The sequence below is a fragment of the Clupea harengus genome, chromosome 12 (genome assembly GCF_900700415.2).
Source record: "Clupea harengus chromosome 12, Ch_v2.0.2, whole genome shotgun sequence".
NCBI lineage: Eukaryota > Metazoa > Chordata > Actinopteri > Clupeiformes > Clupeidae > Clupea > Clupea harengus.
The window spans coordinates 139,744-153,778 of NC_045163.1; the positions used below are offsets into that span (position 1 = coordinate 139,744).

The window sequence follows — 14,035 nt, forward strand, 5'->3', positions numbered from 1 at the left end:
GCCAACGGAGACTTCTAAAGTCCTTATTGTACATCCCCAGATAACTCTGAACTGGTTTATCTTGGCTGGCGTGTGTTGAAGCATAGGGGGGTACACTTATCGCCATCACCACGCCAAACATTTCACCTCCCACCATGGTCAAAAACGTAGTTTTATTACACAAAATGTTTTCTGTCAAATCGCTGTTATTCAGTTGTCTTTACATATAGCACATACGAATGACGTACATACCATTCTTGTTCAACTAACAAGCTTGAATGAGTTCTTGCCGCCATTGGATCTTTTCCTCTTATGAAGTGCGCTCCCGTCCCGGGACAACCTGATGGTTTGGGCAGGTTCGCGAGGAACATGGTTTCGCCCTCGCAAAATCAATTAATTGAGTTATAAGGTTTTTTAATGGTGAATGTGAACTGTATCTATTGTTGATATTATGTTGAATGCCTGACTTTGATAGAATTACTATTGGAATCATTTTAACTTTGTTTAAAGGGAATTTATTCTGCCACATGCCATCACCCCTGTGCTATGGGCCTTTGATGGTATGGGCCAATTAGGGGGAGTCCAGCTACCTGATAAAGGGGTTAGCTTGGTAGTAGTGGGGAGGCTTCTGTGCGGAGAGCTTCTTTGGTGTGAGCTTAGTGTGTGTTTTTCTCTATCTTCCTCAGAAGTGTGAGGCTGTTACTTATTGAGCTACAGCTGTTTGCAAATATCTTTTGTTTCAATTTATATTATTAGTGTTTTTGTTTATTTTTTCACCTTCTTGGGTTCTGCACCTGGTGGAGGACATACATTTCAAACCAGTGTTTTTGTCTCCCTGCTGCTCTTTGTGCCTACCCTAAAAGACCCTCGACACCATCACCCTAAAAGACCTCGACACCATCACCCTAACAGACCCTAAAAGACCCTCGACACCATCACCCTTTGACCCTAAAAGACCCTTGACACAATCACCCGCTGACACTTGGTGGCAGCGATGGGGTGATTTGCTGTGAGGTCACCGGAGGCGTGCCTGTAAACCTTATGAGGGACCCCCCGGGGGTTGACCCCTGTGTGAGGGACCCGGATAGATGGGTGAAGCACTTGTGTGTGGGGCGCCCTGGGATGGGAGAAGCACGGTTGGTGGATGCATGAGGAAGGCCTGTGTGTGTGAAGCACAAGGGTGTGCTTCCGAAGGGGAGGGCAGTGTGACGATGTGCCGTCACTACACATGAGTATGTTCTCTGACTGCCATACCATCGAGTCTGGCTTTTTGGTGTTGTGATCAGAGTGCAGGTTTGGCACCCTGTGGCCAGTCGCGTATAGCTGTAACGGGTTTGTATCCCCATTGGGGTGTTGTCGAATGTGAGATGAGTAGAAAGCATTGATAATAATTGCAACTTTCTATGTAAAATAGTTTTATGTAAAAAAAAAAATTGGAGTTTCTATCAAATTTATAGGATGTAAATGCTACGTCTTGGAGCATAGTAAAATCCTACTCCATCATATTGCCAGTATTCTTGTAGAAATGTACTAATGTTTTTTAGTTCTTGTTTGTCAGTGTGTTTAATCATCATTGATATCCTCTGTACTGCTCAAATGAACTGAACCAGCAGACTTGGATTATTTTTTATGGCACAGAACCTATGGTTGTACATGGTATAATTAAGCTGAAAAAAAGCTATATTGTTTTCATTTAAGCAGGACAAAAAGGCAGTGTGTAATATTTAAAAGAAAGTTCCATTTTTATTTATGTTCATAGTTTTATTGACAACATGTGAAATGATTTATACATGTCTCAGTATTTACACAAATGGAATAGCGTGGACTGTTATTAAAGATAAGTGTTTTAGAAATAATAATGTAAGGCCAACAATTAAATATGACAAAACAGTACACACATAATACAATGACAAAGGAAAACTACAAACACCAATTAGCAATGAGAAACCTCCCTTTAAAAAGAAGGAAACTTGATCAAAAGGGGGCATCTGCATGATGCTGGCCTGGGTGAGGTAGGAGAGCTGATCAGGGCACAGGGTAAGGAGTAGGGTGGCAGAAGAGAATATACTAAATAAATACATATAGTGCTAGTTAATATACTAAATAAATACATATAGTGCTAGTTAATATGACAAGTAGAACATGACATGCATTAAGGTCAGTTTGACATAGTCTGAATCACACAGATATAACATAAAATAAAGTCACATTCATAAAAGACAAAATATATGTATCAAAGTAAATATATCAAACAGGACCACACGTTTCATACAAATGTAAAAAGTGTGGCTTGTAATCATAAAGATAAGCATTTCAGAAATGATATGGAACATTTAAGGCCAGCATTCAAACATAATGACTAATTGAACATAGCAAACAGGCATATATCCCTGCGCTCTAAATGACTGTAAACAAGAGAGTACTATGTGCGTGTACACAACAAATGAATGTGCACTCTCGCCATGGAGAAGACCTCAGCAGCAGGGGAAGAGCGTGTGAGATTTCTGGAACACAATAAAGCAATAATAGTTTCTTCATCAGTCTCGTATCGAGACTTGGGCTGTCCACAGGCAAGACAAGTCTTTGCTTGTCTTCTCTTCTCTTCTGGCTGGTGGTGCTGCTGCCGCTGCTTCTCCAAGATGCCTTCCGTAATGTTGTCAATGGAGTCTTGTGTCAGAGGTGTGGACAGGGCAGGTGCAGGTGGATTGACAATAGCCGGCCCCATAGTGACCACAGGAACAGTAGACGTCTCACTCCCCTCTGTTAAAGAGAGCCACAGCTGCTGAGGCTCCGGAAGTTTTTCCTGGCTTGTGTGTAAAGACAAACAAGGTGTTAAGGAGTTGACAGGTGATTCACATAGCAGGATATGTGCAGCCTGGTTGGGGGGTGCAGCCAGCTGTTGGGATCTGTGGCAGACCGATGGAGGAGGAGCAGTGTGTGTTTGTGAGTGCAAGATGGGGGGAGAAGGGAGAGAAGGTTAGTAGGAAGGTTGCTAGTTCGATCCCGATTCCCCCTTGCTCCTCAAGGAAGAACTGCTGTCAATGTTACGTTATGTCATCTCCCTACTACCTTGAGCAAGACACTGAACCCATAAAGTAGCGTGTCCAGCAGCAAACTTATCCCTATAACGTGTTGCTTATCGGAGATTTTACTTCAACGTTAAACGCAGGCTCCTGCAGCCATACCTAACCGAAATCTCAATTAGCTGTGTGCAGCAATTGCTTTAGACCACATGAATACGAACACACATTAACGAGCCACAGCTCATGTAGTAAACGGCCACTTAACCAAATAACCGACTCTCAAAACACACAATATAGGGGATAAAACATCCTACTCACTACGGTATAACCTTATGGCGTCCGTACACACCAGACCTTACCTTGAATGCTCCACAATACTTTAAACATAGGTGATCAGACAGGCGAAAATGCATTAGCTTCAATGGCAGGGCCATGTGACACGTATCACTCTGCTGATGAAACTAAAGATTGTGTTTCAATGAAAGGGGGGTGGAATATGTTCAGGACACTTCAAACATTAAATAAAATGTGTGAAGTAGTTGAGATTTACGTCCCTGAATGCTCCACAATCCCCCCCCCCCCCCTTCTCTTACTTACATAAGACCTCTTTTCATTTTCTGACCCAAACCAGACTCTTTAATTCACCTAATCTTTTTCTTTTCAGAAACAGGATAATATCCACAATGAGATATATCTTGTTATTAAACACTTCTCCATATTCCAACACCTTGGAACCAACAACTTTTTTTTGTTTAGTTCATTTACTAAAGATGACACAAACAAACATAAAAAACTAAGAAAGTACTATAAGTGTACTTGTAGTACTTGGAGTGACCACTAGATGGCATCTGTGCCTATGCCCAGGATGTTCCATTGAAGGATTCTATCCTGAGATGGGACATACCCCTATCTCTAAATCTAAACCTAGGATCCTGTAGCAATGCTTAACAAGCAGCAACCTGTAAACCACCCTCAGTCCTACTACTTTTTTGTATTATTATTTTTTTAAATGTGTTTTACTTTGATCTTCATTGTGATATTAAGGGGTTGGATAAACTATATCTCTGCAGTTTTAGTTTCTATCTTATGTTATATATTTTATGTATTCTATTTTTTATCTTAAATCTTTATGCACTCTTTCCCTGTTTTTATGTTCATTTTAATTTATTTTATGCACTCTATCCTAGTTTTTATGTTTTATGTTTATTTGATGTCTATTTTTATGTGGATCACTGCGCATGTCATTTATTTGCTGTCAAGCACTTTCAGCTGCATTGTTTTGTATAAAAGGTGCTGTACAAATAAAGTTTGTATTATTATTATTATTATGTATTATTATTATTATTACTACTACACCAAACCATTCATGGTGCAAGGCCACGTAATGGGAAGGGCCGTAGTATCTTTGACAAAAACCTAACCCTGAGAAATAATACTCTGGCACCTAACATCACATCATTAGATGGGCTAATCCCTACTTGCCCGCAATACCGGAAATCCAGCTTCCATACTTGACACAACCATCAGGGACACAAATACTAACGCCAACCAGGCCTAATGGGTGACTCCAACGTGGATCCACTAACCCAGGTCCTAACCAGTCTCTAATCCAGACCCTAACCAAAGACACAGGACACAACCTTACTGGAAAAAAAACGACTTTCTCAGCTACTTCATACACCCCCCCCCCCCCCCCCCCCCAGAGTAGAGATACAGAAAATACAAAAGGTTAGTTTAGAAAAGATTTATTTAAATGAATCATTTTTATAAATATTACAGCTTAAAAGGAAAAACATCTTAAATGATCAACACGTGAACCAACCCTGGTGAGAGTAAAGAAATCCAGTAAATAATGGAGACATTGATGAATATATATAGTATTATCATATTGTATCTCATGTGGTATATATCACTTACATATATATATATATATATTTATATTCTCTAGGTTATCTTGCGAGTAAGTGAGCTACACTACCACATGTGATACAATATGATAATACTAGGTCAGGCCAGACAAAAACATGTTGCCCCACTATGGGGTATATAGGCAGGAAAGAAACACAAAATATGTCAACCCAAACTCCAAAACGTAAATGGTACACAGCAATGACATACAGGTTAATCATCAGTCTTCAATGTTAAAGGTTTAAAATTCACTATCTTGGAAGACTAAAACTAAAAACGTAGCCTTTTCAACAGCATGGTCATGGGCAAGTTTGGCAGCAACAACACTTATGCAAAAAACGTATACGAATCAAAATCTCACTTCAAAGTCTTCTCTCCTTATGTTGATGTAATAGGTATTGTAGATCGACAATGTTTTTGAAAATTAGCAAGAACTGGTTTGGGTGGTGGAGTTCTCAGACAGATAGGTCTTTGTCTTGGTCGAATACTTCATGGAGCTGAACGACACTCTCATCCTCTCGACAGTCCTGTTGCTGCGGCAGAGAAGTACGTTCTTGACGTGTTCTCTGAAGTCGTCGGACACGAAGTAGTAGATGAACGGGTCTAGGCAGCTGTTGAGGCTCGCCATACAGAGTGTCGTGACGTAGAACCCGTAGGCGTTGTTTTCTGCCCCTGCCCTCAGGAGGGAGTAGTGCACCACCAGCATCACGTTGCTTGGGATGAAAGACACGAGGAACACGACCAGCACTGTGATGATCAGCACCACAGCCTTCCTACGATTCTTTCCAGCGCTGCCTTCGCCCATTGAGTTTCCAACGGCACGCAGCAGCATGGCGTAAGCTACTATAATCACTACAGATGGGATCAGGAAAGCCACACCCGCCATGGTCATGAAGTAATAGTACGAGTGCTGAATCGACTCAAAGACATGTTCGGGGTCAATCCTGCTGACGTCGTGGCAGGTGGTGATGCCAAGGTCGCTGATATAGGCTGTCTGTTGGTAGAGGTAGAGTGGGGTGGTGCTGACCCAGATGAACAGCCAGATGAAGAGAGAGAGAAGCAGGGCCACGCGGTTATTCGTCTTCAGCTGGGAGAAGGGGTGGGCCACTACCCAGTACCTCTGAACACTCAGGCAGGTGATGAACAGAATGGAACAGTACATGTTGCCGTAGAAGAAACCGATCAAGACTTTGCACAGACCCTCTCCGTAAATCCAGTTGTTCCCATTGAAGTGGTAGGCGATCTTCAGCGGGATCCAGATGACGAAGAGCAGATCGGACACAGCCAGGTTGGCCATGTAGATGGTGGCTGGGTGCTTCTTCTTGGTTCTGAAGAGGAAGACCCAGAGAGCCATGATGTTGGCTGGCAGACCAACGATGAAGACCACGATGTAGACGATGGGGAGGAAGACGGTGGTGAGGCCGCTTTTAAGAGCTCCTGCCGTGGCTGGGTCTACGACGACTGTGTTTGAGTTTTTATCTACCTCTCCAAAAAATCCTTTTGTCTTCCCTGGAACTGATATGAAAAAGAGATTCAATGTCAATTGGAATCATATATAAGCAAATCGTCAATATGATTCAAAGTAATGCATTCATTGGTGTTGTCAATCATTTTCAATTAACTAATAAATCACACAATTTGCTGTGATTGATTGTTTTTTTCTTCTTAAGACTGACGTTTGTAATAATGGACATTTAAAAGGTAAAATCTCAGAATTAAAGTAGAATCAACACAAAGGAAGTCTAACACACAGGTTCCTCTTTCCTCCCTGTGAAATACAGTCTTCCAATGAAACCATCAAGTCAAAATTGACTGTCAGCTTGAAAGGCATATTTGTTTTATGTGTAGCACGTTAAGTGTGAAAGGATTTTTATTTTGAAACAGGGTTTGAGATGAAGACACGGAAAAGCAGTGAAGAAGAGAGACAGACTTTAGGGGAAGTAAATACTTTATGAGGCAGCTAGCAAGCTCAGGAGGTAGGCAGTAAGAACATGTTGTGCAGCCTGTTGTGTTAGTTGTAAGTTTAAATGCTCAATAAACTTGCAATCTTGTGAGGCTAAGCTCCGTGGCGGGTGAACGTTGGGCGCTCCAGATATTTTAACCATAAGCCTAAATATGTACTAACAGAAATAATAACAAAACCCAGGCATCTGCGTTAATTGCGTCATTTTTTTTAATGCGTTAAATTAAATGAATTAATTCAGGTTGATTAACAATTCACAAAAATAAATGGTTTGGTAAATAGGAGACATAACAGCTCATTTACAGTTTTGACAAAGGTCTTTAATAAAACTGATAAATTAAAAAAAGAAAGCTTGGAGTTGTGAAAAAATACATGGCATGACTAAACTCTGAAAAGATACACAAAACTAAATAAAATGTCACTACATATAACTCAACATCATACTTGTACTATTAAACACCCCACAACATTGAAACAGATCCCTGCTTAGATTCGATCTTTGAAGCATAGAAGTGTAGTTGCTTCTCATAGAATTCTCTAGGAGCTTGAATCTGCTTTGTTCAAACCATTTGAATGAATCTAAAGTCTGAATTATCACAAACTTTAAGTTTAGTCTATAAGTGCATACCACAGATATTGGTCTACAAATCAATGCATTTTTGAACATCCTAGTCATTTTGAATGAAACAGTCAGTCAAGGAAAAGGTGTGAAGTCTTGTTACTTCAGTCACTCAGTTCTCAAATGGTTCATTTCTTTTTGGTTCAACAAATCGCCTTCTACCACTAAATTGTGCACACATAAACATTCTGACATGTATTACCTGCAAATGTATGAAACACAAGTCTTACACAAGTCTTACACATAATCATGCATAGAAAATGTTACATTACATTTCAAAACCGATACTACGGTTTTGTTCTTCAGGTAGGGGTTAACAAGTTTCCCAGTATGTATCCATCTGTATCCAACAGTATCAATCTCACACAGCCCTGTTGGTGAAGGCCCAAGCCGCTACAGGATGCCCTTTGACCCCATTGAATCTCTTTGTTAAAAGGAATGGTGTGTTCCTTCTAACATACAAAGCCCTTAATGGCTTGGCTCCAAATTACCTCAAGGAATTAGTTGTCCCCTATTGCCCACCAAGAGGACTTTGTTCCCAGAGTGGAGGTCTCGTATATCAAGAGAGTCTTCAGCTATCGAGTCCACTGCCTGTGGAAGAATCTTCCTGCATCCATCTGAGATGCAGACACCCTTTCCATACTCAAATAGAGACTAGAGACATCCCATAGTCATGAATAATGCATCAAAAACCCGTCACAAAATGTTTCACTTCTTCTTGCTGGCCATGTTGTTGCGTTTAGCAGGAGTGGGCTACAGGCAGCGCATGTTGTACTGTGAAGGAGGGACTTTACAGATCCCGGGTACATGTTGCGGCGCATGTTGCGGCGCATGTTGCGGCGCATGTTGCGGCGCATGTTGCGGCTGTTGCCAGCCAGTTGTGCATTGCTATTGTATCCTACCACCCATACTATGCATGTATGACTAAACATCCCCATGCACCAAGCCAGCCAGCATAACTAAACAGAACTCATCACAACTGAACACATATAAAATTCCCAATATAAATAAAACTGGGCTACAGACAACGCCTGTTGTACTATGAAGGAGCGCCGGGTCCCGCATGCAACGCCTGCTACGTCTGTCGCTAGCCAGTTGGGTTTCTTGCTACGCTTGCTATCCCAACTAAAATCTGCACGCATCACTTCAGCCAACCATAACTAAACCTAAACAAAATTCTCATAATTTGTTATTTATTATTATTTAGCTGTGGCAGTTAATGTCCACAGCAACTTAAGTTTAGCTGTCTGTTGCTGCCTCTACCGTCTCGTTGTTTTTGTGACAATGACAAATAAAGTACTTTGAACTTTGATAAACCCTGCCAGCCAGCCTCTCCTTCACCTTCTATATCATATTGCTAATGCTAATACTGATAAAGTGGCCATAGAACCTTCTGTTTCTTCTTCTTATCTGTTTATTAAATTGATGTGTACTAACCAAAATGTTCTCTCTCTTAGTGTAACCGGCTCGCAAAAGCTGATGGCCGTGGAAATTGTTCCTCATCTCCATTAACATATACGCATATTGGCAGCCAAACTCTACACACTGTCTCGTTCTCCTCCGAGTCTAGATCTTTGCTGTGGGATGCTGCTGTAGTCTCTCCCACTAATCTACTTGTAGAAACCCTCGGCCTACACCTACCCACCCCCACCACACTGTCATCCACTTATTCTACCCCATACCATGTAAATAATTGCCACCATCGACACAGTTTTCTGTTCCATAACTCTACTTACCCTTGTAATAGTAAGCTGTATTAGAAATAATGCGAATTGCAAGTGTTATTGTGTAAAGCATGGCATGTGAAATATTAAGGAGAACTGGGGTGTGTGCTGGAACAGAGTGATACTTCCTGTTTTTCTTATCTCTATGACCCTGTTAAATAGACACTGCCTGTGAGATAATTCATCCGATTCTCAGACGGTTTGCTGTTCTGTCTGTGTGTTGCTGATCCTTCTGCAGAAGACTAATAAACATATTACTAATATCTAATATAAGACTGATCTCGCATTAGACTGGTTATTATCAGACTTCCACCACAAAGCTTATGAGCACACTGTATACCCACTAAGCTCTCTCCCCATCATATCTATCAATTTTGTATTCATCATGTATATACAAAAAACTTCATATTTTAACTTGTTTGCGCACATAAGCAGACACCAACGCATCGCCCTACGAAATGGTGTCATTTGAACATGAGGATGGAATGACAATTCCATAATTTATACCTTTGGCGTAAATGGCCAGTGTAGAATAGGCGGGACGGCATTACAGAGCAGTATTGTTATCATAGCATAGCATAACTTAATCCGATCTGATGCATCCTGACAAACATACTGATCTCGCACACATACATGATTTTCTATCGGTGTGCATGACTTTACTCATCAAGAGACCCTATTTAGATTAATTTTGCACCTTAAGTTCTAGGCTTTCTGACTACGTTTGAGACACTACTTGAAAGTGTAGTATGATTATTTCAGTTTAGGAACTACACAAACACACAGCACCACACAAACACAAACACAGCACCACACAAACACAGCACCACACAAACACACTATGACTCATAATTGCCACATTGGTGTGATCAGGAGTGGCCAATTAGTAACAATAAGTAATTAGCACAATTTGAGGCTGATCAAACTAAGAATCGCAAGTTATTTCCAATGTGTATGTAAAATGATGTGGTGCGCCATGCAAATCAAATATCCCACCATTAGGCCCTCAATATCCACTATTCCTTCACAATTTATCCTAAACTTATGTTGATTGCATCCAAAATTCAAGGAAATCCAACAAACTCTGTTCACAAATTCCAAAATGAGTCACTCAAACCAAAGTTAAAAATGTGCAAAACTATGACCATGACTGTGCCCTGACCATGAAGACTCTTGCCTCTGATTTAGTGTTTGATCTCAAATCAATCAATCAATCAATCAATCAATCGCCCGTCTTACGTCATTGCCTGCCAACGTTCTGTTCAAGGTTTCAAGGGAGTTTATCCTTGCCTCTGTCACCTTTGTGCTTGCTCCAGAGGGATTCAGGCACGGAGCTCTGTAAACACTTTGAGACAATTTGATTGTTTTGGTGCTATATAAATAAAATTGAATTGAAAGGCCCATCAAATACAAATACTATTTTTTACTTCAAATACTTCTTTTATAATACGTCATTTTTCAAATACAAACCTAAAGTGCTCTACATAACCAATACACTGTCTAGCATATTAGAATTGCTTCAAAATAACCCATCTGATTTGTGAAACTCCACATCAGATGTTAAACACTCACCTGTAACAGACCCATAATGATTTGTGAAAATGACCTCTTAAGGCTATTCCCTGCCTTTAGTGCTGTACTCAATCTTGCCTAGTATCAACTGTAGAGGTATTGAAATAGGCTGAAATTAACCAATCTGATTTGTTCAGCTAAAGCTAAAGCTAAATGTACCTGTTCTAGTCCCAGAGCTGTGTTCTGCTTGAATGTTTAAAAACTCATGACCTTTACCACACACATCTAAAGTAACTATAGATGCAAGCCTAGAATTCAATTCAATTCAATTCAATTGAATTTGATTTATATAGTGCCAAAACAATAAAATGGTCTCAAGGCGCTTTACAGAGACCAGTGCCTGGACCCCCTTAAAGCAAGCACAAAGGCCACAGGGGCAAGGAAAAACTCCCTGTTAATCAGGAAGGAACCTTAAGCAGAACCACGGCACCCATCTGCTTGAGGTCGGCCAGGAGGAGATAGGAAGGGGGGGTTGGGGTTGTGTGGGAGAAGGGGAAGGGATCCCCTAGAATTCATCACATGCATACAGAATTTAGCCTGCATTATGTCAGCATGGTCGAGAATCTAAAGTCCTGTGAAATTATGTAGAAACACGGAACACAACAGAGGAACACGGAACAGAACGGAACACAACAGAGATGTGGTAGTTGTGCATGATGCCTCAAACCGTGAACTTCAAAATACACAGAATTATTTGCGTATTGATAATAACGCCATCTGCATGTCAAAAGTGTGCATGTTACAGCACCACCGTATGGAAAAGGGAAAATAGTGCTTCCGATGTCTACAAATCTGGCAAAAATCTGTATTTAATATTGTTTGAATTTGTTTTAATATTTGCCTTGTTTAGATATGACATTCACCCATCTATACATCACAACATAAGAATATGATTGGCCCATGCCCTTATATTTATGTACACATTCAAGTTTGTATGACATTCTACCCTTTTTGGAGTTTCTTTTGATTATTTTACTGACACACTCCATATTTTTACAGTAGAAATTGTACTTATAGGCACTGTAATAGTATAGTAAGTTATTTCATACTCAATTTTTAATTAATTATACTCTATTTTTTATTTGTGTGACTTGTAATTGGTATTTTATAATTGTACCCTAGTAGCAGAGAAAGAGAGACTTCTACTGCAGGCGGACCAGTAGTCTTTGTCTAAAGTCTAAAGTCTTTGTTGTGCCGACCCTTTAAAGTCTAAAGTCTTTGTTGTGCAGACCCTTTAAAGTCTAAAGTTTTTGTTGTGCCGACCCTTTATGCATATGGGGGTTTTATACCTGGCATTAAAATTAGTCTTATATCCAGATTGTATCTAGATTATCTATCTACATTTACACCTGGTATTAATATGTGTCTCCAGTGTCCACATTGAGATCCGACTGATCCTCTAATTTGTGCGAAAAAAAAAAAAAAAAAAAAAAGACAGCAGCCATCCATGAAGCTGCATTATTATGTTTGATTGTTCCAAACCAGCAAGGTTTTGAAAAGCAGACACATGCTATTATGAAGCCTTTTTCCGGCCACGTAGTTGTTGTACTTTCATGTGGTCAAGCACTGTCCGATTGCAATCCAATCACCCAAAACACATTTTAATGCCAGGTGTAAAAAGTCACTAAATTGACACCATCCTCCTGGGTCCTGAGTGCTGATTGGAAGGCAGATCCAGTGTGAGACTATTTTGACTACATTTCAGGTTGACTAAGGGTTCACGTCCAGCACAGAACAGTACTAGTCAACGCAGGATACAGGTAGCACTGGATTCCCCATAAATTCACCTCTTCAATACACTGAATAACTTATTGCGCTTTTTGCCCTAGCAATAAACCATTGTATTGTATTGTGAATGTTGTACTTTGGTGACCAGTAGTATTGTCATGACAACCCTGCAGACTGTTGCTTCTATGCAGTGGTTGTTTTTACCTTGAGGCAATAGGTTCAGGGCCGTATTTCAGTCCCAGTCTACCCGTCTTCTAGTAGCCCTATATGTAACAGTTTGGTTTCACTCTATTATACCGTCTTACACATACACGTCTGTTCACATACATTCCACATAAAGCATAATAAGCGTGGCTGTTCCAGAACATACGAGTTGCAAAACGTGCACTAACCAGATTAAAAGGCTACCGTAGCCAGAGGTCGTATTCTGCCTGGGATTCGGATTTCGTCACAGAACAGGATAGTCTGGTTTTTCAGTCCTATGACCGCGGCGAAACTTGTCTGCGTGGTTGGCATGAGAGCAATGTTGAGGTGTGGCTTAGCCTACTTCTGACTAACTGTTTATAGCTATGTAGCCTAGGTGAGCCGCTATGTAATGAAAAGTTATCATTCGACTCATTCACCTCACCTGCCGTTTTATTTTGTATCTTTTGGGCGTCATGGAAGTGCCCATGCCCCCCATTAGTAGTCTAACCTACAACCCAAGGTTGATGTGAACTGATGGGGCTGAAAGGTCACGCTCCAACAAAACATAAGCTAAGTTAGTCTACCATGACACAGAACCGGTGATGCATTTCGAACTAATAACAAATATTTCCGGACATAAAACAATGTGAAATGATTAGCCTACCTTTCTCCGTAGCCGTCGCAACAGTAACAACTGAAGCACAACAGAAAAACAACAACAGGTTGGCGAGTCTTGAGGCAGCCATTGCGCGATGAAAGAGCAATCTTCTTCCGTCTTCAGGTGATCACTATGTGTGCAAACATTCGCTGGCTCTCACAGAAACCGTGACACACCCTGTATTATGGGCAGTCGCATATGGGATCACATTACCTGTCCTGTGCGGTTTCGTTCAGTTTGCCGTTTTCTGGAAATTACCCAGCTGTAGTGGTTACTTCATTGTTATATATATATATATTTGATTGTTGGCTACATTTATATATATTTACTATAGTCAGGATCAGTATTCAATATATCTGTAATTCGTTTACAATTTCAATTTGTACTCGGCTTAGGAGACACTCCAAAAACGTATGTAATTTTTAAAAGATTGAGCGTGGATAAAAATTAAATATGTGTATATTACTTTCCCCCTTATTGACGCCCATGGGCAGATTGTTCATTAGGCCAATCAGGCAACATTTCACCAAAGGTGGAAAGGGAAGGAATGTTTCTTCCACATAGTACCACAGTGTTACAGTAGCTGCGACTGGTCCAGACAGTTTGTCCTTTCGGCGATTCCAGTGTCGTTGAAAATCGCCTAGATTGCTCAGATAAACTCACATGTTAAAGCAG

At 40.6% G+C, this 14,035-nt stretch overlaps 1 protein-coding gene across 1 annotated transcript; it reads right to left on the reverse strand.

The window, feature by feature from the left end:
* Window positions 1–4,731: 4,731 nt before the first annotated feature.
* LOC105902423 (proteinase-activated receptor 2) lies at window positions 4,732–13,604 on the reverse strand. Its single transcript, XM_012830008.2, has 2 exons — window positions 13,367–13,604; window positions 4,732–6,425 (listed from the first exon to the last, which is right to left on the reverse strand). Exons 1-2 carry the CDS (start codon window positions 13,446–13,448, stop codon window positions 5,335–5,337), a joined length of 1,173 nt encoding a protein of 390 aa, XP_012685462.1. The 5' UTR covers window positions 13,449–13,604; the 3' UTR covers window positions 4,732–5,334.
* Window positions 13,605–14,035: the final 431 nt, after the last annotated feature.